The 24,133-nt window shown below is 38.1% G+C and overlaps 1 protein-coding gene across 15 annotated transcripts in view; it reads right to left on the bottom strand.

Moving 5' to 3' along the window:
- Window positions 1–22,090, bottom strand: part of TAFA5 (TAFA chemokine like family member 5) — a 504,297-nt gene extending 482,207 nt beyond the window's left edge. For 3 of the 15 annotated variants that reach the window (XR_010430895.1, XR_010430894.1, XM_064656239.1), the window contains exon 1: window positions 21,056–21,910. Coding sequence is in view for 8 of the 15 variants with exons in the window: in XM_064656239.1 (XP_064512309.1) it covers window positions 21,056–21,167 (112 nt within the window). In the remaining 7 variants the exon portion in view is untranslated. Of the gene's footprint in view, window positions 1–21,055 lie in introns of all 15 variants that reach the window. The other 12 variants (XR_010430898.1, XR_010430897.1, XR_010430896.1 and 9 more) reach the window with 11 other exon arrangements.
- Window positions 22,091–24,133: the final 2,043 nt, after the last annotated feature.

Here is a 24,133-nt window from a genome sequence, read left to right on the forward strand (position 1 = left end):
AATTACATAAAACACAAAGCGACACAGGGGTATGAGCGAGTGGAGAGTCCAAAAAGGAAGAATTCAAAGACAAATTTTGTTTGGTTTTTTTTGTTTGTTTGTTGGTTGGTTTTGGGGTTTTTTTTTCAAGAGGCAGAGCTCTCAAATCACCAGGAAGAATATTAAGGAAAGCAGTTAATATGTAGTTAAAGGAACCATAATGCACATGAACATATGTTGTTTTACCTAATTTTGATCAACTTAAAAGTAAAAATGTCTTTATTCTTTCAGTTGGGTTTAACACACCATCTGGTTTAATTATTCCTTAGGTAGCACACCATAAAGTTAATAGTAACAGTAGTGTTAAGCCAATCAGAAAGAACATTTCTGATGTGATTTTTCACCAAGGATGTTTCTCTTAAACCCATTGACTATAAGGTCAATGTAATAAGGTTTTGCATAAGCATTATGTTACTGCCAGTGCTTGACAGATGCTAGTTGAGAATCACCACCTCTAGATTGACTCAAATCTGCTTACTAAGTGAAAGAATTTAGTCATAATCCAAAGTGCTCCTTTAATTTAGAGTTTTGGTCAAATTTTTAATGTAAAAATTGTTAAGAAGATATGATGACATTAAAAACACAAGATCTTATAGGATTTTCTACTAAAAGGAAATAAACTGTAGTTTATAAAAGTCATATTGATTAAAGAGTCCAAATCCTACAGTCAATCTCAGTCCCCATTTCAGCAAAGAAAGATATGCCCAGTGAGACTTCTGAAATCCACTGCTTTGATCAACTAGGCAACTGAAATATGGAGTGTTCATTATTCATGGCAGTACCAGAGGGAAGGTGGGGATTTAGGGATTCACTTCAACATCTTTGAGTCGAAAAGTGATTTCAATCAGTTTTGCATAATCCCAACTTTAAGGAGTCCTAGTGAAGTTCACCATTCCACTCCCACTGACTTTCAACAGACCTAATTATTGTTTAAAATCCTAGATAAAAATTGCTTTGTGCTGTTTATCTTCAAAAGTATTATTTAGAAAAAAAAAAAAGCTGTAACAAATTCTTTCAAAAATGAACATTTCCCTATGGCCCCAAAAAAACCTGTTTCCTTTGGTGTTTCTGAACTGACGAGATAAAAAAAAAGGTCTCTAAAACAGAATTTCGTCTTAACATATGTATAAGAATTACTTTATCAAACACACAAATATTATTCTCTATTTAGTAAAAGAAAGGGAGAAGATCTAGAATACATTATATCGGTAGGGAAGTGCTTGATAATCTCATCATCATAACATATATTTCCATTCTCTAATGTAGTATCCCATGTTCTCATTCCCTATTCCAGATTTAAACTATATTTGTGATAAAGAATGTTACGTGATGATCATGAATTAAAAAAAAGTCATCAGTCATACTGAAAAAAAACAAACAACATTAAATCACTTTAAAATCAGAGTTAATCACAGTGTTTTTCCAATTCTTATGCTTTGTTGCCCATTGCAGCTGGATACAACTTACAGCATAGTATTGCTGTTCTAAATTACACCAGTTGCAGTGGTGTCTGGTGACTCCAATAAATACCAGACACAAAAACTAACTTCATTTCTCAGCAGCCATGCTAAATGGAGTTAATGGAAATCATTTGTTGTTTAATAAATGCCCCTAAATCTCATCCAACCCAAGACTCCCCGAGCATAAAACAGCTGGAGGGTGGAGGGTTCTAGAGACAAGCCTTGTTCTGTCCTTAGATTTCCCCAGGTATACATTTACAGCTACTGCCGAGAGTATCAGGCTGAATGACTTGTTGATGTATCCAAGTAAATTTGTTCCTATATATCAGTATAAATAAAGAACTGAAGTAAATAGAAATGTAATCCTTAAAATGATAAATAAATTTTATCAAGACAACTTGGGTACCTAAATGTGTTTTCTCAACAGAAGAAATGTTTCACAAAAGACATGGATCTCTCCCAGGATTCATTTCAGGAAGTCCTATGGATAAGAACACACAGTATCGATGAATAGAAGTCACTTCAGCTGTAATTTGAAACTTGAACTTAAAAAGTCTTATCAAACAGTATAAAGGAGCTAATCAACTTGTAAGAGATATCAGGATATGAAGACAGTAATCCATAAGTGATTTCATGATTTAGTGAAGATTTATCAGAAGGAGTTATCTCAGACACATGATGCTACACACCCCTATGCCAGCCATAACACTTGAAGAAGCTATCTGGCTGAAAACCAATTTGACCAAAAGAGTAGTAGTCAAACAAAAGTCTAGAAGAGATCTTTTCAAGTCATCACATTCAGTGCCTTGGTATCACAGACCTCTATGTATTAAAATTCTGTTTCTACATCAATTAAAACTCACTTCCACTTAAATCCTGAACTAACGCTGTCCTTTTTTTGCCCCCTTGCTGTTGCTTATTCTTCTGATGTACCTTACATCTATCTCTAAGCTGCTGTTTAACTAACAAGCCAAGCAGTTTTCAACTTCATTTCTGGAGTGGACATTCCATTTTTATGAATATACATCCATTCACTTTTTTCCTTAGATCAGAATGAGTTTCTGAATAAAGGGAATTATACACAGCTTTGCTAATGAAGTCTCAACAATGCTGTCTATAGTGACATTAACACTTCTCTATTTTCTAATTCACCTTGGCGTCGCACATCTTTTTCACAATCTCAGTAATGATTCACAGCTATCCTGCAACTAACCACCATGCCAAGGATCTCTGTTCCTGGGAGACGATAGATGAGCTTTCATTTTACTGCAGAAATTCATGCTGATAATTAAGAAACAGAATCACAGAATAGTTAGGATTGGAAAGGCCTTCTGGAGATCATCTAGTCCAACTCCCCTGTCAACGCAGGGTCAACTAGAGCAGATTACACAGGAACACATCCAAGTGGGTTTTGAATGCCTCCAGAGAGGGAGACTCCACGACTTCCTGGGTTCCTGTTCCAGTGCTCTGTCACCCTGAATGTAAAGTTCTCTCTCACATTGAGGTGGAACTTCTTGTGTTTTAGTTTATGACCATTACTCCTTGTCCTGTCACTGGGCATCACTGAAAAGAATCTGGCACCATCCTCTTGGCACCCACTTTTGAGATATTTGTATGTATTAATGAGATCCTCTCTCAGTCTTCTCTTCTCTAGACTAAACAGGCCCAGCTCCTACTGTCTCTCCCCATATGAGAGATGTTCCAGACTCCAGTCATTTTTGTGGCCTTCCACTGGACCCACTCCTTGTCTTTCTTGAACTGCAAAGACCAGACTCGAACACAATACTCTAGATGTGGCCTCACTAGGGCCAAGTGGAGAGGGAGGATCACCTCCCTTGACCTCCTGGCTAAACTCTTCTCAATGAACCCCATATGATGCTGCACTTCATCCAGCTGTAGTCTGCTCCCATTTTATGATCCTAAGTCTTCACTATCATCCCACAGTGTTATACTTTTTCTGGTAACATATCAGTAGGATTTTAAAATGTGAGCTAAATGGTACATGTTAACCCTAAATGCATTTGCTTCTTCAGCATCAGATACAAGGTATTCTTTAATTTTATTTCAAACCTTTACTTCAATAAAAATATCCCAGACTCACACTGTAGCAAATAATGCCATTGTCAAATCAATTGTTCTAAAATAGGAAAGCCAGACAAACAACAAATTCTACATAGAGAGACTACTGCAAGAGCAATTTGATCTTATATGTAAAGGAAAATTGTTAATACTTTTCATTTAGTTGGAAACAGCTGTACTCCTAACTTTACTATGTGGAAAACAGGAGGAGAAATAGCTGTTTAAAAAATCATATCATTTTTAGTGAAAAATGGATACAACTTTGGGAATAATTGCTGTTGCCAGCAGGTTGTTAGAAAATAACCAGTAATGCATTGAAATAAAACATAGTAAAATTCAGCAGATTTTTAAGTAACTATCAATGTGAAAATGAACTACAATTATCAACTGTTAGCCTGTTCACATATAAAGAGTACAGAATTACAGCTTAAAATAAATTCTCCAGTCACTTACTGGTAGTTGTGACTAGTAGTTACCTAAATGTATCAGGAAACTGTTGCAAAGGGGAGCCTTGAAGTATAAACAGAAAGTAACCACTTTATCCCTTTCTGTCATTCTTTTATTGCAAGTTCTAAGAACTTGATCAATGAAACAAGATACCCTAAATTATTATGGTTTTTCACCATCATTTTTCTAAGTGAAGAATTACATAGTGGAGGAGGAAAAGATGCACTGGGATTCACTGAAGATTAAGCCTTACCCTATTGTCTCTTTTCCCATGTCAATCCAGTGAAAGAAAATATTGATAGCCTTTCTTCTATTTCAGTAAGTGTACTGTCCTTTAGAAAAGGGGTCAAACCAATTATTTTCCTGTAGAGAATCTGACACAATATTTTCTAATTAGTGAAGTAACTGTTTTTCTGTAAATGCAGTTACAAGACCTAGATCTTGAGTTTTAGTGTGCATGTGCAGAAATGTACATCACATTTATTTAGCTTGGAAAGACTGTTCGTTTGATTATGATTCCTGGTCAGGCACTAAAAGTACTAAACCATGCAACAGTTTGACACCCCACTGCTGGACATGTTCCCAGCTGCTGACAAGAATCTGATCACCTTTTCCTAAGCAAAATATTGAGTAAAGCAGTAAAAAACCCTCCTGTCTTACACCACCTGTCAGCTGGGCTTCAACCCAGACCACCGGTCTGAGACAGCACCTCTGGCACTGCTGGATGACCTCCACATTATAGACAAAAGGAAGACAGTCATATCAATTCTAACAGACTTGGCACCTTTGATGCAGCTGATCTCCAAATACTCTTACTTTCATCCCAAAGACGGCTCCACAGGGCAAGCAGTAACAGCCAGAAATGACTTGGGTCATTTGTCTCAGACCACAAATGCTGGACAGTACGGGCATTCCTTTTCTCTTCCCTCTTCAGGCTCTCACAATGCTCACACCCCTGCTACTTAGTCCTCATCAGGATCTAGATCTGCTCAGCAACAGCAGCAGAAGCAACACACAACATTAAACTCTACCCTATGCCAAGCATGAACATAGACAAATTTTGTAAAAATCTCCTGTTTAAAGAGGAGCTGGCAAGAACTGAATCTGGGAAGGCCAAAGTAATGCTGGAAGCTTGACAGAAGTGCTAAAAAAAGCAAACTTTCTCTAGAATCGCTTCCATTTATAAATATGTTTGTGCCACTAAAACAGGTCACAACTTCAAAGACTTATTTTCTTCTTCATCTTTGGCTCAGATACCATGGAAGCAAAAATGTCCCCCTGGTTTTAATCTGAGACTTACTGGAACTTACCTGCTTAATAGTCATGGGTTGGTCCTGGTGAAGTGTTACTCATTTCTTCAGATCTGCGCTGCATGTATGAAAGGAGGGGGGAACTGTGATTTCATGTGGAAATGAAGCTTCAAATGAGACAAAATTAAAAACCATCAACTAAGCAACAAAAATGTGTTCAAAGTCCAGTTCAAATTTTCAAAGGCCTACACTGGTCCATGAAAGTAACTTTTAACCTCATCAACGTTCCAAAAAACCAATTATGTTTGTCATTCTTCACAATGAAGTGTAAGAAACAAAAAGTTTATGATGATATAAGCATCACTGTGATACTAATTCCCACAAGATTAATGGAATAGAATACAAACCCAATTTATTCAGATTAATTTACCTTCATTTTCTTCTTTTACACACAAAATGGAAAGACTCCTATAAATTAATTGAGCTATTTATTCTCCAAAGGAGAGAGAGGGACATGCTTGTTGGCAGTGTTTCATGAACCTGAAAGGTAATGGGGTCCATTAAACTCTTTGACACTTGTTTTTGAGCTTCACAAAATTAGTCTGTACTTCATACTTGAAGTTTTAAAAAGACTAGTTTCCCTTGCCTGATTCATCTACCAGCCAATTTGCTGGTCACAAGAATTTGTGCCATAGATTTTTAGTCCCTTCTCTTTAAAAATATTTAAGTCCCTTGAGGTAGTAAGTCTTTCATAAAAGGCAAAAATAATAGATGCATTATGACTATCCTGCAAAAACACATGCCCCAATCACACTTTTTCAATGTTACTGAAAACATAGGAAGAAAATGCATTTATGTTTAGAAACAAGTTGTTAATGTAAGATCAGTATTCTTCATGGAAAATTGAAATTCATCTTACATAAATCTATTTTTTCATACGTACATAATCTAGTCAGGTAATGGAGAAATAATCTACTGTAACATGAGTCTTATGCTGTGCATACTTGTACTCTAATCGGTACAGACAGAATCACTCTCCAAAACAGGCTGTAGGAACAAAAGGTACTAATTTCCAGTATTTGCAGAAGTTTCACATATAGATGAAAAAGTTTTCAAATGTTGTAGAAACTAAATTGAACAGAGAACTTCAGCACATTTTAAGTCATACCTCAAAACTACCTTTAGAAATCTATCTGATTTCAAAATAAGCTGTGTACTTAATTTCAACAGAAGTAAGAAATATCAAGATACCATCTGCATGAATTTCATATGTAGAAGCTCTTCTTCCTTGGTTAGCTCCACTGGCTCAGACGCTTCTACAAATTTCCAATGTGTTGTTTTAGTATTAGTCACCTTAAATTCAAGTTCAGGAGAAAAAAGTCTTCTCTTTTCACCATTAATTCTCTTTCATTATCTGCAATTGATTTAAAAGGAGTCTTTTCCACTGTTTACAGGCAATAAATCATTCCTCACCTTGCGTGTTTAAACCTTCTCAAATTCCTTATTCTCAGGAATTAAACATTATGGTAATTTTCCTGGAATAATATCAACTGTTAACATATGCAAGTTTTAAATGTATCAAGCAACATTCATTCTGCCTGAGTGCAGTCCCAACAAGAGCTACTTGTGGGAGAAAATATATTTGTATGGTTATAACTATTGTGTTTTATAGAACTAAGCATTGCAACAGTGGATGAACCTCATGGCCAAGATTCATGTTAAGTGTACACAGCAACTGAATGAGTTTGCCAATACATTTTCTATAAGATCTCAATTTTCCTGTCCCTCAGCTAAAATACTACCAAAGGTAGGAACTAAAATTTTGACAGACCGTAACCACTTTAACTACTCCACTACAGCAGTTCTTGCATTAAGCAAAGAGACAGAAGTGGATGCTCTCAGCAGGTACAGCTTCCTGAGTAGTAGTAATGTTTTGGTCTCAGGAGCCTGTGAAAAAGACGAAGAGAGACACAGAGGAAGGCTGGACACAGAATCCACAGCCTGAAAGCAAACATGCAACTCAATGACTTGCAGTCCTACACATATCTCATACTCTATAAACCAATAAAGCTATTTATCTTATAGACTTATCTACAGACCTTGTTGTTATTCGATATCAAATATTTAAGTGCTTTTATATAATTTCGCTGAAAGGACTCACAAAAGAAAACAATATTGCATTTATTTACTGATTAAACTACCTCTAAGTAAAACCACAAATTATTCATCTCAAAAATTCCAGACAAGATTTAAATTGTTTCCAATGAAGAAAAACTAACATGGATGATTCAGAGCATCATATGGTCTTCTCATATGTTTATCCCTCTGTTTATATTTCATATGTGTATCCCTCTGCTTATTTTGTTTTATCTGAACTGTGCAAATCTGTCAGCAAAACTATGTGGAACTGAACAGGAGATTAAAACAGGAGGAAAAAAATAAGAAATATCCAAAAGATAAGGGAGATGTAAGTAAGAGGAAAAGCAACCAACACACAAACAAGCCTCAGCACGAATTCACAAGCTTTCATTATTTAAAGACAGAATCTTCTCTGACAGTCTCCATCATATGTATCTCATTTATTTCAAAATTTTACTCCTGTATTATTTCTTTAAATGTATATTTTTCCCTTCTAAATGAGGTTAAATGTTAAAAAAAAATTAAAGCAGCAGCAGCAACAACAAAACCAAATCAAACTCATGGCAAAATGTCTGATCTTCCGGGGCGCGGGGGGAAAGAGCAAATTTAGACATGTGGGGGAAAAAAAGTTACATTTTGATCACTTAAGTTCAGCTACAGTGATATATTGAGAGAATAAATATGTGCATTTATAGAAATATACACTGAGAGGAGTAAATCAGAAAGTAAAGAACATGAAATTGGTCAAAAGCATACTTCTGAAGCATTACTCTTTGACATTACAGAAGAGCTCTGGAATTTTCTTTCCATATGCTTTATGTCACCATCACTTTCTAACAAAGACCAAAACCAACTAGCTCAGATACCCTCTTCCTGACACCCACTTTCAAGATAGATGTCTTTTGTCACACAAAACATGCAGGACCTCAGTAATATTGATATGCATCTGAAATTTAGATGCCCTTGTCATGACAAAGGATATATAACCATCACATCCACCAAGGCTCTCCAGCATTTTGGCAACTTAAAAGGTTTGTTCAAATTACATGCACTGAAACTGAAAGCATATTTTTTCTCAGCATTTCAGTTCTCACCCTCTGAGCATAATCATATCTATTGCTTAATATACTTTCAAAATAATTGAAAATGGCAGAAGAAAACTTAAACTCTAATTTTAGATGTATTATATTTTCTGCACACTGCCAATTTACTAAGTTCTAATAAGGTACTTACACTCAAGCCTACAGTACGCTATATCACAGAGTTTATAATTGGGCTCAGAGAACTTGATGCAGGGGAAAAAAAGAAAAAAAACACAAAAAAGCCCAATTCTCAAATCTCTGCAGATCTAGCAGTTGGAAGAAAAAGTCTCTACACATGTGTCAAGTTAATTTCTCTGAGAAATCACTGGCAAACTGCAACTCAAATAGCTGTTCCTGTCATATCAAATAACAGAAAAGCACTTCAGAAAGTGGCAAGACAAACAGTAGGGCCAATTCACCTGACCTTAGATAAGAAAAATAAGAAAGCAAAACTGAAAAATATAGAAATATAGAAAATTAATACTGGGACTGTATGGCAACACCAAGCACAAAATTCTAAAAGAAGCTCTCAGGAAGGAAATGGTTATCAGTTATTACAAAGAGTGAAAGAAAAGGCAGTGAAATATATTGGGAATGTGCTCTAATAAGATAACATAGGAGATGTTTTCTTGAGTTCTACATATTTGGTCTCTGATGGAGACAAAAAAAATTCAGGGAATTAACTAAAAAAATGAGACAGGTAGGTGGTTCATTTGATTGTGCATCTGTGCTGGTATTAAAATACCAAGAGGAAAATATTGCTTTCACTCTGCAAAATAGAGGATTCTAAAGGACATCCTTTTCCTCTATAAAAAGATGAATTACCTGAGAAAACATTAGACAATGAATTTTAATATTCCATATTCTGTATACAATGTCAATCTTATGAAGTCAGTGTAATATTTGTGCCAAAGAATATACTGGTATACCTATATTGCCATCAAATGTCAGAATGGAAAAAAATAAGCATTAAGCTGTTTCATAGGAAATGCTTTTGAAATGTCACCAACTCAAGTATTATAAATTGTTTTTAAACAAATTCAACAAAATTATATCCGAAATACTCAAACTCCATTTATTGTAATTACAGCTGGCAGTTCATGCAACTTATCATCCTAAGAGTTCACAGCAGTACTTCATAGAACTCTGCAAAAACTTTCTTCAATAATGTTCTGGTTTTGGCCAGGCCAGGGTTAATTTTTTTGCAGTAGCCAGGAGGTGGTGCACACAGAGGTTATTCTTTACCACCTCAGCTCATTGGTAGGGCAGGAGAAAGGGACTCTCGCAGGGAGAAGGGGTTCCTTCTGGCCAAGAACACATGGTGGGTAGAGTATCCCAGATTGTTTATTGTCACAGGGTCCACAGTGAGAACTTTTGCATGTAAATCACACTCTCTTTTATACATTTTTGTTATTCATATTGTTGCTGCTACTGTTCATTTTCTTATTTCACGGCTGTTTGCAGCAAATTTTTCTTACCTCAACCCATGATCTTTGTCTTCTGTGCCTCCAGTTGAAGGGGAGAGAAGGGGGAGCAGTATGTAGGCTTTTTTAAGTGGGATTATTCCTAAAATTCAACAATTAAGGCATTCTAAAGAAGATTATAATAGAAAATAATTACATTTGTAGACAGGATCGAGGTAGAGCTCCCCAGTAACACAAGCAGCACAAGCAGAATTGGTCAGCTTTAAGACAGAATGTCCATGAAGATATATACTCTGGAAAAAGGTGAAAAGCAATATATTCCTTGAACAAAAACATATTGATAAAAGAATGAGGTATTGAAGGCAACAAATCTCTCCAGATGAAAAGGACTGTAAAAATAGCACTCACAGTGAAGAATGTAGAACTGGGGGAACATCTCGGGTCATAAAACCCAATATCCTCCCAAAAATAAGCACATAACATGAACATTTTGAAACATAGCTTTTATTTTCCAGGTGAGGGAGAAGGAAGAGCAGAAGTCAAGGGGGTGGCACTTCAACACTCAATGCACTTTGTACCTGGTTTTATATTCAAGGCAAGCATTTCTAGTCTTCTTTGCCCCTTATGCTTCTTATATACATTGTTCACATTTAAACCTTTCCTTACCTAAATCAGTAGTAGATAAAGGTTATTCAAATGTTTTAATCACACTATAAAAGGTTGCATGGGGAACGTGTTCAATATTGTTCCATATGGAAGAGGCTTAAAAAATGAACAAAAAAGAATGGTAAAACTGATAACCTTTGATACAGTCCTTGAAAATTCACCTAGTTTCCAACTTTTGGGGGAAAGACAGCATTTTTTGAGTGGTAATACTGACAAAGAAACTAGAGACTTTATAGTAAGACAAAACACATTCGGGATAAGTAAGACAAAAAATATTCGGGATACAAGCTGTTTTGCAAAGATGTTTTCCAAAGATCCCAGTAATTTATGCCAACTACATCCCTCAAATTGTACAAATCCTTTGCGGCAGTTGTTCAATATCTTGACCTACAGTCTTAATTAATCTGTACCACAAGCCCATTTTTCTATGTTTTTTTCTTCCGTACAGAAATTCTGAATCAGTTACTTGACATGAAAATAAAATAAGCAGCATTCTAAAGATGTTTTAATGAAGGACTGGATTAATGTGATAACACGTATGTTAAAATCTTAGTAAGTTGTCCAACCTGCCTTATAGTCAACGAAGACAAGCACTTCTGCAGCACAAGTTACCTCAAACTACATCATGTATCTAAAAGAGGTCACATGAACTGCATTGTAAAAATGTCTATGTTTCCACTGACTTTACAATGACATTACGGTAAATATAGATGACTATACTGCAGAAATATAAAGTAAGGAATGAATCCTGTTCAGATGAAACTGAGACTATTTCTCAGATGTTTCTTTTAATCTATCTGGATCTGAGTTCCAGAACATATATATTTGGTTTTGCTGGTTTTGTTTGTTTGTTTGTTTTACAGTTGGAGATAACTTAAAAAGAAAATCTCTGAAAATTCCTTAAAATGATATCTTAAAAGAATCATTATTCCAGGTATTAGGCTATACAAAGACATGTTAGGTCAAATGCTTTATAGCAGGTAATTTCAGGGAAATTATTGCCTTTAAGAAACACTCAGTGATTACAAATTTTAAAGCCTCTTAGTTTTATTTTAAATATTGATGTGGGTTTTACTGAGCACATATATACATCAAAACCATATATAGTCTCATCTTAAAAATAATGTTCAATAAAGCACTACTGACTGTAGATACTTAGAAAGCTCTGGAACACCTTTCTGATATTTTTCAATAAAATTATTTGTAATATTAACTCAGATTATAATATTAGTTCAATTCAGAAAATATTTTTTATTTTTTTATTATTCAAGCCTTTATATAGAACTACTTTGGAATTTTTTCAGTGTACAAAAAAATAATAGAAGGAGTCACATTTCTTTTAGGTTGCACAAAAGAAAAGTGTCTATCTAAGGTATAACTGGATAGAAGGTTCATTTTGGTTCAAAAAATGAGAAACTGGTGAACTCTTTCAGTAACACTAGAGAATGCTAACAGTAACAGGTAACCTTTCATGCTTGTTATGTTTGTACTTAGTTTAATTTAAAGCAAGAGAACAAAAGTCATAGATTGGTTTGGGTTGGAAGGGACCTTTAACGACTATTTAGTCCAACTCCCCTGTTATGCACAGGGACACCCCACACTAGACCAGGTTGCTCAGAGCCCCATCCAGCCTGGTCTTGAACACTTTCAAGGATAGGGCACCCACAGCTTCTCTGGGCAACTTGCCACCCTCACAGTAAAGAATTTCTTCCTTATATCCAACGGGAATCTACCCTCTTTCAGTTTAAAACCATTGCCCTTTGTCCTGTCACTACGGCTTTTGTAAAATCTCTCCCTCCATCTTTCTTATAAGCCCCCTTCATACATTGCAAGGTCTTTCCAGAGCCTTTCCTTCTCTAGGCTGAATAATCCCAAGTCTCTCTGTTGGTCTTCGTAACAGAGGTGGTCCAGCCACCCGACCATTTTTGTGGGCTCTCTCTGGGTCTGCCAGAAGTGGTGCCAGAAGTCACTGTTCCCACAGCATTTTGACATTTCTGCTTGCAATCAAACCACTTGAACAGTGTAACAGTTTAGCTTAAGCCCACTTCTGTCATCTGGCTAAGATGTTCTGCCAAACTTTGCACTGGTCTAGTTCAATGGAAAAAAAGGAATATGCTGAAAGGAATACTGACATCTCAGAAAGTGATGAGGTATTTCAGGTTAACAGTGCATCATCTCTTAGAACACATTTGTCAAGATCAGAGTTCTAAGCTAACCAGCAAAAAAAAAAAAAAAAAAAAAAGACTTCAAAGAGCAAAGGTAAAATCCACCATAAATTATAGTAGGATTAACAAGAACGCAATAAGAATTCCCATCTACTTTTCATTAGACATTAGAACACAAAATTTCTTTTTCATATGTAGTGATTTCTCATATCTGTAAGAATTAAGGACCCTTCTCTCAGATGATGCATACCAGAACCAGCAGGTTCTACAACTATGCTTAAATACATTTCATCAGTACAGTTCTTCCCTACCGTGGATGAAAAAACAGGAATTAATCCAACCAACATAACTTGCAGTTTGAAATGTTACCAATTTCAAAGGCATTCTGTATTGGGGTTTTACTCAGTTTTTGGTACAGAAGATACAAATAGAACACATCTGTTAACTATGTTCTGGAATCAACTTTGACACAAAACAACACCAGAGACAGTCCAAGTTACAGACCTTCAAAACACCAACAATGGGGTCATAGCATAAATTGCTACTTTCAGTCACAGGCAGAGGCAGAAGGATGCTTTATTACATAAGGGATGTGATCCTAAAATCATCCTAAGATCCTATCCTCTCTTGTTGGAAGAACAGGAGATGCCAGTGGTGGAGGACTCTTAAAGACAAGGGTCAGATACAGGCACGTGTTAACTTGGGCTGCAAGAGAATTAAGGCAGTTCAGCAGAGGGATCATCTACAATGGCTGGTAGCAATAGGACAAAGGGTAATGTTTAGAAGGGCTAATACCTTCAAACTGAAAAGAGGGAAGGTTTAGATTAGATATTAGGATGAAATTCTTTACTGTGAGAGTGTTGGGGCACTGGAACAGGTTGCTCAGAAAAGCTGTGGATGCCCCATCCCTGCAAGTGTTCAAGACCAGGCTAGATGGGGCTTTGAGCAATCTGATCTAGTGGCAGGTGTTCTTGTCCATGGCAGGAGGTTTGGAACTAGCTGAAAGGTCCCTTCCATCACAAAGCATTCTACAATTCTATGAGTTAAAAATACTAAAAAAAAAAAAAAATAAAATCAAAACTAAAAATAAGTCACACCAATGTACAGCCTTGAAGGGAATTGTAACAATCAGAAAAATAGTAGCTACAGGTCTCTCTACATATAGCTCATGTTTTCTCCAATAGCAGCATACCATTTGGCAAAACAAATAACATTTTGTTCTAAAAAAAAACTTCCTTATTGCTGTACTGCACCACAGGCACAGAAGTGTTAAGATCTGCAAAACCACAGATGATATTGAGTAACTAGATGTTACTCAGTAGAGAACCAGAGGGCTTGTTGCTCAGAGACTCCTCCAAAAAAGTTAAAATCCTCACCACAGAATTAGATGAGATACATTCTTGTTATCTGAGAGCAATCAAGTGTTTGAAGAAAGATGTCCAAAGACACAGATCAAAATAATACATAGGCCACACAGTTTTGAGGACATCAGAAGATCATCACATGAATGCAAAACTCCACGCATTTTAGCCAAAGAAAGTCCCTTGAAAAACATGCACAAAGTCTTTGAAATAAACCTCTATACCAAAAATATTGGAAAACATAGTCTAAATAAGGTCCATATATTTTCAATTCTGGTAACTTATTTCCATTGCAAGAATAACCACTGATATAGATGGATATAGTGGGAAACAGATAGGAAGGGAAACTAGAAGGAAATGGGTATTTTCAATTAAATATGTGGCAGAGAAGTATTCCATATATTTTCGCATAGGTATAACACTGTCCTATTTGCAGGGCTAACATAAAACCATATCCATGAAGAGATGACTTCCCAGAACATCTACAATAAGCAAACTGGCCAACCATCTGTGCAAAAAGGAGTGTAACTTAAACAGAGAAAAAAAAAACAGATCCTCAGTCCAACAGTCGAACAGCACACCTGATCAAACACGAGTCTAAGCGTGAAAACATTCTGGTTTGCATTTAGCAAAAAAGAATATGCAGACCAGGAAGACTGACGTTAATCAAAGCTATCTGGATTTGCCCATATATCTAACACTTCTGTACACAGCTCAGTATCCAAGTGCATTTTTTAGTTATTGATAACATTCAAGGCACACCTCTAGTAAACATTATTGACATGTCAGATTCTGGACTACCTGTCTATGTGCGTTTTTCATGTAATACACTTACAGTTAGAGCACTCTATAAGAAAGCACTAAATTACATCTTAAAACCTGAGATATTTCAGACTCTGCTTCTAGCAAAGAAGCATAAGTGAGAAAATACCCACTCATAAGGGCTAATCTCAGTTAAGGACTTACTACTACTTCTTCAGTGGAGTCACTAAGCAAAGACTAAAAGATTAATGGGACCCCAGTCAAGGAAAATCCAATCTAGCCTCTGTTTACATACTTAGCTGGAGCTGGGGGCCTCTAGTCCATGCTCCCAATACTGTTTCATAGTATATGGTAAGAAAAATATAGCACAATACATAAACGGCATAAAAAAAAGCAAGTCAAAGAGGTCTCAATCTCTCTCCTATTGATCCTCCTGAAAGACATGGGATACTCCTCTGCCATATATTTAATTTAACATATCCATTTCCTTCCAGTTTCCCCTTCCTACCTGTTTCCCATTATATCCACCTATATCAGTTGGTTATACTCACAATGGAAGTAAGAGTTACCAGAATTCAAACACATTTGAGAAATTGAAAATGGTGCTTCCTTATCCTTAAAGGGTTGAATTCAACATTAAAAGCGGTAAGAAGACATTTTGTATGTTGATGCCAATGACTTCTATGTAATACATCATCTGGACAGACTACAACACAACTAGTGAGACAATCTCAGTGTCAGTTTGGTACTCATGTTGACAGGTAGCATGTGGTAGAGGCCATTAAGTGCAAAGCATTGGTTTTATCTCAAAAACTGAACCTATTTTCAAGGGGAGCAGCTGGGATGTTACATAAAGAAACAGGATTTAATATCTTGCTTTTCTTATTTAGTGTCAGAAAAGCATTGCTTTCCATTTCTATATACAAAGTAGACTGAAAGAAAGGTTTGACTAATGACAGTTGCTTCCATGTCACATTTATTCTGTGTGCAGAGTTTGGGAAAAATACAGTAATTCTTGCGGAAAACATAATAAAACTACAGATCAGCAGAAAATATTTTAAAAATCTGTGGTTTTCATTTTTGAAAACAGAGAAATGATACAAAATCAGTAACAGGAGCTGTAGGCCTTCATTCGGAAGTGACTTGTTTGCATCCAACATAAATTTGCAGTGACCATTTACCACCTAACAGCTGTTCGGCAGCCTACGCATGATGATATGGTAGCTCCTGTTGGAGAGGTGTCCAGGTGACAGTCACAGTTAGTTACCATCCCTGCTGGCAGTCTCAAGTAGCATAACGGAACAGTAAGCCCTAGAGACCATGACAGCCTGTGTCTCCTAGACAGAAAGCAGTTCCAGAACGGGACAACAAAAAGGTATTTCTGAAATTAGCAGTGTCTACCTAATGTGTAACAGGATGTCAATTTAAGGTGTAGTCAATATAATATTTTTCATGAGAACTTGTGGTTTAACCCCAGCCAGTAGCCGAGCACTACACAGCCACTCTCTCACTCCCCCACCAGTGAGATCGGGGAGAGAATCAGAAGGGTAAAGTGAGAAAACTCATTGGTTGAGATAAAGATGATTTAATAGGGAAAGCAAAAGCCGTGCATGCAAGCAAAGCAAAGCAAGGAATTAATTCACCATTCCCATGGGCAGGCAGGTGTTCAGCCATCCCCAGGGAAGCAGGAGTCCATCACACGTAACAGTTATTCAGGAAGACAAATGCCATCACTCCAAACCTCCCCCCTCTTCCTCCTTCTTCCCCCAGTTTATACACTGAGCCTGATGTCATATGAATATCCAGTTGGAGTCACCTGTCCCACCTGTGTCCTCCCATACAGCCCCAGTCTCATCAGCATGGCAGTACAAAAAGCAGAAAAGGCCTTGACCCTCCATAAGCACTGGTCAGTAGAAACAAAAATATCTCATTATTATCAATGGTGTGTGCAGCACAAATACAAAACATAGCCCCATACTTGCCACTGTGAAGAAAACTAACTCTACCTCAGCCCAAACCAGGACTATTTGCATTTTGGATATTTCCAAGTAAAATCTTTGAGACACCTTTTTTTATTTATGCTAAGGGGTTTTTTTGCTAAACAAATTCCACAGATTGAAATGGCAGGCTGCAGAATCAGCCATTTAATATAACCTACCAGTATGTTATCATTACAATGTACTTATTTTGTACTCTGACAGCAAAAGAAATAATGAATTAGAAGATTGCCTCTTTCCATTCCTTCTTACTGTGAAAGAACTTGTACTAACAATGCAGAACTGTAGAGTTATGGGAAATATTTTGCATTTTGGAGGTTTATATTCTTTTTTCCTACTACTATCATCATTTAGTCAGCATAAATTCTGGGCTTCATACCACTCTCTTCCATACACAGTATTTAAAACAAGAAGGTCAATTTTCCAAGTACTATTCAGTTTTGCTGGTTCCTTTCAAAAAAACCCATTTGCTCAGCCTTAGAATTATTACCTTAACAGAACAGCATAGAGCTCTAATGATCTATTCCTTATGCTTACAAAACAGTATAAAATAAGGAAAACCAAAAGCTCATAACAGCCACAACTTTGCTAAAAGCTGAATCATATGTTGTTTAAAAAGTTACCATTTACATATAAAAAGCTCCTCAGTATATACAGCAGAGTCAAGCGAATAAATGCACTAAAAAGTACTTCTGAATCAAAACTATGTTATTTAGATTCCTGATGTAGCATGCAGCTGTGATACCACAGAAAATTTCCTTACTCTTACCAAACTTTCTAACGTGGTAAAATGCCTATTCCAGTTACAAAGAAGAAAAAAATAATTCATTTTACCTTTACAATGTGAGGCATTCACTGTAGGTACTTCTCTCTGGTCTACTACTGTTCATTAAACTAGTATGTGGGATGCATGTCTGGGATCCAAATATGTCACAACTCCTTTAATTCTAAATTGTCATTGAAGGTGGCCACCCCCTACCAGGACAACCTTCTGAGGGTGTTTTTTCTTTTACTGATGCTTCTGCTAAGTAAGATAACTAATTCCTTGTTGATGACACCAAGGACCATAAACAGCCTATTTCTACTACTTCATTTTTGTCTTCTCCTGTTGAGAGCCTACCAAATTAGACCATTTTTCTTCAGTTGAAGAATATTGCATTATATTTATCACTATAGCAACTAACTTAATTGATTTGATGCAGGTTTCTCTTCGACCATAGGATGGAGCCACTATCCCTAAGTATAATCTAAACATTTAAGAAAGAAAAAATTATCAGTTTATCATTTTATCACATCAATGGGAATATAATTGGGCTTCAGACATTAAAGTATAAATGACAGCCTAATGGGCTGTACATGTACACCCAGAACATGCTTTATAAATACGCTTATCTGCAAGAGGAACTCAGAGTATCATGTTTACTGGTTGCTCTCAGTAATAGGGATGACTATTGTACAACAATTTCCAGAAACAAAGATTGACAAAGTAATTAGGAGAAGGAGAAGCAATGTTCATATAACTGATTCAGGAATAAGATTTGTCATTCTAACAGCTTAGAAATGGATATAAGCAAGGTAGATCAAAAATTTTATTTACAGTGCTATTAAAAAAATGGAAAAATGGAAAAGTTCTAATTTTGTTTTTGAAGCTGCAGAGTTGATTGTAGTAAAATGATACAGTGAGCGAGAATCCAATATGAGGTTAGTGTAATTAGTTTGATAATATATTCACCTTTATTGTTTTTTACAGAATGAATGCTGCTTGATATCAGAAATTTAAATAGGTATACTTCCATATACCTGAATATATTGTGTATGGAAAAATACAGAACACCTTACATAGTCAAGTTCCTTCCTTTTACTTCTTTCCTTTTACTTTCTAAGAAATATGGCAAGCCTGTTATTTTTAAAACATTTTTAAAATCATCATGTCTCCCTCCACACCCAGTTATCCTTTTCTTCAAAAAAGGAATCAGATGAAAAAAGTCTGGTTAAACTTTAGCTGATTTTTAAAAGAATTCATAAAATCTTAAGTGCTACTTTAGCTAGAAACTGCTTCATTTTTTTTTAATCTTGATTTTAAACACCTTCCCTCTTTCCACAGAGCAAAAAATATATTTTGCAATGTTTCAAATATTACTGCTAGAAAAAACGTTCATGGTGCTTCATTAACATTTGGAATTGCAGTTGTCAAATCAGTGAAGCATTACATAAATGGTAGAGTGTTTTGACACTGCATATTTTAAGCTGCATGATGCTTTTCAGTGCTATAAGAAATGAAGAGCGTACTACATGTTTGAGGAACACCATCTACGCTGGCTGAGAGAACTAATCAGAAACTGGTCCCTTAAGCACACCAGAAAATGCCTTCAGATTATCAGCCAACATTTGTATTGTACAGCATCAGTAAACAATGCAAAAAATAAACAATGCACAATATGTAATAATTCAAAGGGACAACTTCATTCCTTAGAACAAAACGTTGTCAAACCTCTCACTGCTGAACATAAAATGTTTTTAAGTGTCAGAGTTTATGGTTAACTCTTTCTGAGGCCATGCTAATAGAAAATATATGCAGAGAAGAACTCACATCGTCTCATAAAAAGTCTGGGACTCTCCAGGCATTTCTAGCACAAACTTAATAAAATATTTCTTATTACTAACATCCAGATGAATTCCCTTTACACTTGAACTACTCATCCTGTAATATGCACTCCCAGCATACACATAAATTCTTTTAAATCTCACTATGTTGTTTAGTATATCCTCTATATTAAGAGATTGAATATGGCATTATGAACAAAATTATATTATTATTTAAAAGTGTGGCCACTTTAATGTAATTTTTTTAATGAGAAGTGTAATGCAAAATGTGCTAAATTAAAAAATAATTACAAAATATGTTATTCTTTTTGGAATAAGCCATTTACACTGTCACCAGTATGAAGAGTCCTTGTAATATGCAAATAAAAGTGAATTACAGGTTCTCTTAACCAATTAAAATTTTGTTTCAGAAAAAAGAACCAAAAGAAAACACACAGAGAAACGTGAATATAATATAGTTGGAGGGAATGGAATATAGGGTTAAGAAATGCAGCAGTATGCTCCTGGAAAACAGCATCTATTTCCTATTCATCATAACCTACACCTATTACAGCTCAACAAGACAAGTCTACAAAATCTTTTATGCGACAGCTAATGAAATGAATACACACCATAGGTAAATTACAGACCTCTTCATCTTAGGTTGGGAAAATACACTGTAGATTCATTTTGGCAAAGCTGTGCAGGTCTCTCCTGATAAATTACATATTTTTTTATTATTGCATAGAAACAGTTTTGTCTATTCCCTTTGAAGCTTTCCCACTCTGGTACTATGGACTAACTTGCATTCAATAGAAGTATGAGCATTAACTCTATTTACATTATTTAACTGCTTGAAAATGATTCTTGCCAAGAGCAAAACAAACAAACAAAAAAACCTGGAAAAACAGACCTTTAAAAGTATTATGTACTTGATTCTTACAGATACCATATCCACAACTCAATGCGATTAATCGACAATCTATCAAGCCTGAAAAAAAAATATACAAAACTCTGATAGCCTGAGATGAAGCTCTGAAACTGACAAAACGAACTAAACTGCTGAGGACATGCCAAGGAAGTGGCAGGGTTTGTTCCAATGGAATTTCAGTCACAGAATCACATATGATCCCAGGGATGTTGACACCTCTCACTTGATTAAGTTTTTGCTTCATAAAAGGATGAATATAAAGAAAACAGCTCCTTTTCATGGACGATGGATGGAGTTAGGAGAGTGTGTACACGGAGAGAGCAGTCGGGGAGAAATCTGGTAACATCTGATAATAAACAGTGAACAGTGGATCACAGTTACTACCGCTACAAAGTTTGTTTCTAAAATCCAAGAGATGTTACTGTTTGGACTGGAAATGCCACATCTACAACCTAAGGACATCTCATTCTCCTGAGAAGCAGCAGTACTAAAGTATTGGTCTAACTGCTTTACCATAAGGGACTGAGGAGAGACGTGTTGAGGGGCAAGTCTAAGATAAAGTACCCATGCCTGCCAGCTTCAGAGCTTGGCCTTTGCCAGAAGCATTCCCTCAGGTGGGAAGGGCGTAGACCTATGCCCAGCAAAAGCACCACAACAAATATGTACTTACTGCAGTAAGCGATTAGGAGACTGGCCAGGATCATGATAGCCCAGAAAGTTGAAGACATGCTTGGCAAGGTGTTGGCATCTTTCCTACTGCTTCTCCTGGGAGATGGAGCCATTGAAGCCACTTCCCCGGTGGGGGGGAAAGTCAGACAGTTTCACCAGCCAGCTCTCCCCTTGACTGATGGGCTTTCTCCAGGTGTAATCCTCAAGGAAGGCATCTTCCAACGACCCTGCGGTTTATCATCAGCAACATGGTTCTGTTGCAGGAATCATCTTCCAGCCAGAAAGCCAAGACGACTCTAACACCTGCGATACTTGGGCGCAGTGGCCACTGCCAGCTTTCTTCTTGTCACTGTGGTGGGATTCACTGGCGTGGAGGGTTTCACTGCGGCTTGGACGCCACGCGTGCTGCTGAGCTTCGAAGATGTCCCACGAACGACCCTCTTTTTACTTTTTTTTTTCCTCTCCTTTCCTTTTTTAATTTGCAGAAGTTGTCCCGCTTGTTGTCCTCTCCCCCGCCTCTCTGCTCCCCGGGGCAGCCCCCGCCGGTGGGTGCGGGCCCTGGCGGTGCTGACGCGGGGCCTCCCCCGCCCGCCCGCCGCTCTAGGGCGACCCCCGCTCAGGGCGTCGCCGCCGCCCAGCGCAGGGCAGCATGTCCGCGGGGGCCGCCGGCACCGAGGGGCGAGGGCAGACCGGGGCCACCGCCGCCCGCCCGCGGGGCAGGGCTGGGCCGGGCAGTTCCGCGGGGCGAGGGCGATCCGCGCCCCAGCGCAGCGCCCGCGGGGGAGCGGGGGGCGACGGTGCCCGCCAGCTGCCGAGAGCAGCGGCGGAGCCGGACAGCCCCGTCCCCCCCGCCCAGTCCAGCCTGAGCTCCCCTCCCAGCCGGTCCTGCGGCTCGACGGGGCGAGAGGCGGCCGGGACACTTCAGGTGGAGGGTCGCGGTGGCAGGTTTTCTCCTCTCTGTGCGCCGCCCGCTCTGCTCTCAGGTTCTGCCGCTACAGCGGCGCCGGCCCTTCAAGTAACCAGAAGCAGGAGGAGGAGGAGGGGGCCGGCGGTCACGCCCACAGGTGCACAGCGCTCGGAGCACAGCAGTCCTTCCCCTGCTCCGCTCCGCTCCGCCAGCGTGTCCCCGCCGGAGAAGGGCTCCCGCACCGGGTCCCGCATCGCCCCCGGCCCCGCTCCGGCCCCGCTCCGGCCCCGCTCCGGCCCCGCTCCGGCCCCGCTCCAGCCCCCGCTCCCCTGCTCGCGGGGCGGTGCCGCGCCCGGCGGGTGTGGGAGGGAGGGACCGCGGGGGGACTTTTCCCGCAGCGGCGGCTCCCGGCCCGGAGGGGCAGGCGGTGGGAGCTGGGGCTGCCGAAGGGCAGGAGGGCGAGCCCTGTGGCTCAGCGGGGGCAGAGCAGGGTCCGGCCCCCAGCGTCTGCCCACGGCCTCCTGCGGAGCGGCGGCTCGGGGGAGCCGCCGAGCGGGGAAGGGAGCGGGGGCAGTGCCCACCTGGAGCCCTCTCGAGGAATCTTTGTTCCCAACTGAGACAGGGTCTCGGCTGAAGGAGAAGTGGCCCAGGGAACTCTCTCTCCGCCCCCTCACCTGCACGGTGCGGCTCGAAGTGTCCACGGTGCATCCCACCTAGACACGACCATGGGTGTAAAAGGAAACAATTTTTCTTTCTGTAACCATCTGCAGTCCTTACGGATCCTTATGGGGACATCGGTTTCTCTCACTGAAATGGCAGCGACACATCAATATGAAACCCAGTTTAGAGGGCTTGAGTTTACATATCTGCCAGTAACCCTTATGGTAATAATAAAAAACTTAAATGTTTTAGGAGGGACCAGGTAGTTGAGCTTTTCCATAGCAATGTCTTCAAATTAATATTTTAAGTTCTGCAGAAGGTAGTCATGTTCCAAGTACAGGCAGACTTGGCAAGACTAGAAGAGGAGCTTGGTCACAAAATGTCCCCATTGTCTCCTCCTTTGTTTTACTTGCATAATGAAAATACCATGAAAAAGCTGTTCCATATTCCTTCAGAAGTCCAGGTTTGTCTGATTTTTTGCCTCTTAAATATCTGGACTTAAGATTGCATGTGAATAATGCAATATTTACAAGACAAAACTGTAGGGACTTTTTAAATACAGCTATACTTGACTAGATACTTATAACTAAGTTCATTTTTGCACCATGAGGACACTGCCAATATAATCTCTTTGATTTTAGAGAAGATTATCTACCAGACTAGTTTCATCCTGAACTGGTAGAGCAATAGGTTTATGTTTTCAAACATGCTTCACAGAGATGAAGCTTTAACTATCATTTGGGTGCAACTACATTTGGGTACCAGAACACCTCTCAAGATGTGACTTTCTTTTCCCTTATTTTCATGGGAAATTCTTTTCTATTATATTTAAGAACTGGAATAAAACAAAACATAAACATTAAGACAACATGCTAAGCTGTATTCTTCTCCCTCATATTGTTTAAAAGAACATTTCATTATTACTTTGTATGTAGAGAATAAATCTTTGTAACACCTTCTATCCCTGACTTAGACACTGTATTTTCTCTATAAGTCAATATAAATTGCATATGTCCTTTGGAATCCTGAAGTATTACTTCAGTTTGATATTACAAAGTTCTGTTGCATCATGATTTTTTTTAAAAAAGAGGACTTTCAAAATTCCTAGTCTCAGAATAAATGTAAATAAGTGTTAAGCAACAAAAATGCCTTGGCGTGACATGCTGCTGTTCGCTGCAATTCCAGGACTGACATGTAAATTAATCAGTTTTCTGTATGTATGAAATAAATATTTCCATTACAGATGTGAGTAATGAATGTACAGTTGAATAGCATACTTTAAATATTACTAAAAAGAAAAAGCATAAGTATCTTGAAAAGAGATATATAGTATAATGTATAGATTGGGAGACTTTAAAGCCACAAGGAATATCTGCAGCGGTATATAGGACACTATACCTTTCAGTAGAGTGCACAGAATTTTATATAGTAAATCTTAGAGTTTACCCAAGAAGTTGTGGTTATACAAGAGGATTTTCCTCAGTCTGAGGAGTGGGAGTCATGATTACTGTT

The sequence above is a fragment of the Pseudopipra pipra genome, chromosome 5 (genome assembly GCF_036250125.1).
Source record: "Pseudopipra pipra isolate bDixPip1 chromosome 5, bDixPip1.hap1, whole genome shotgun sequence".
In the NCBI taxonomy this organism is placed as follows: domain Eukaryota; kingdom Metazoa; phylum Chordata; class Aves; order Passeriformes; family Pipridae; genus Pseudopipra; species Pseudopipra pipra.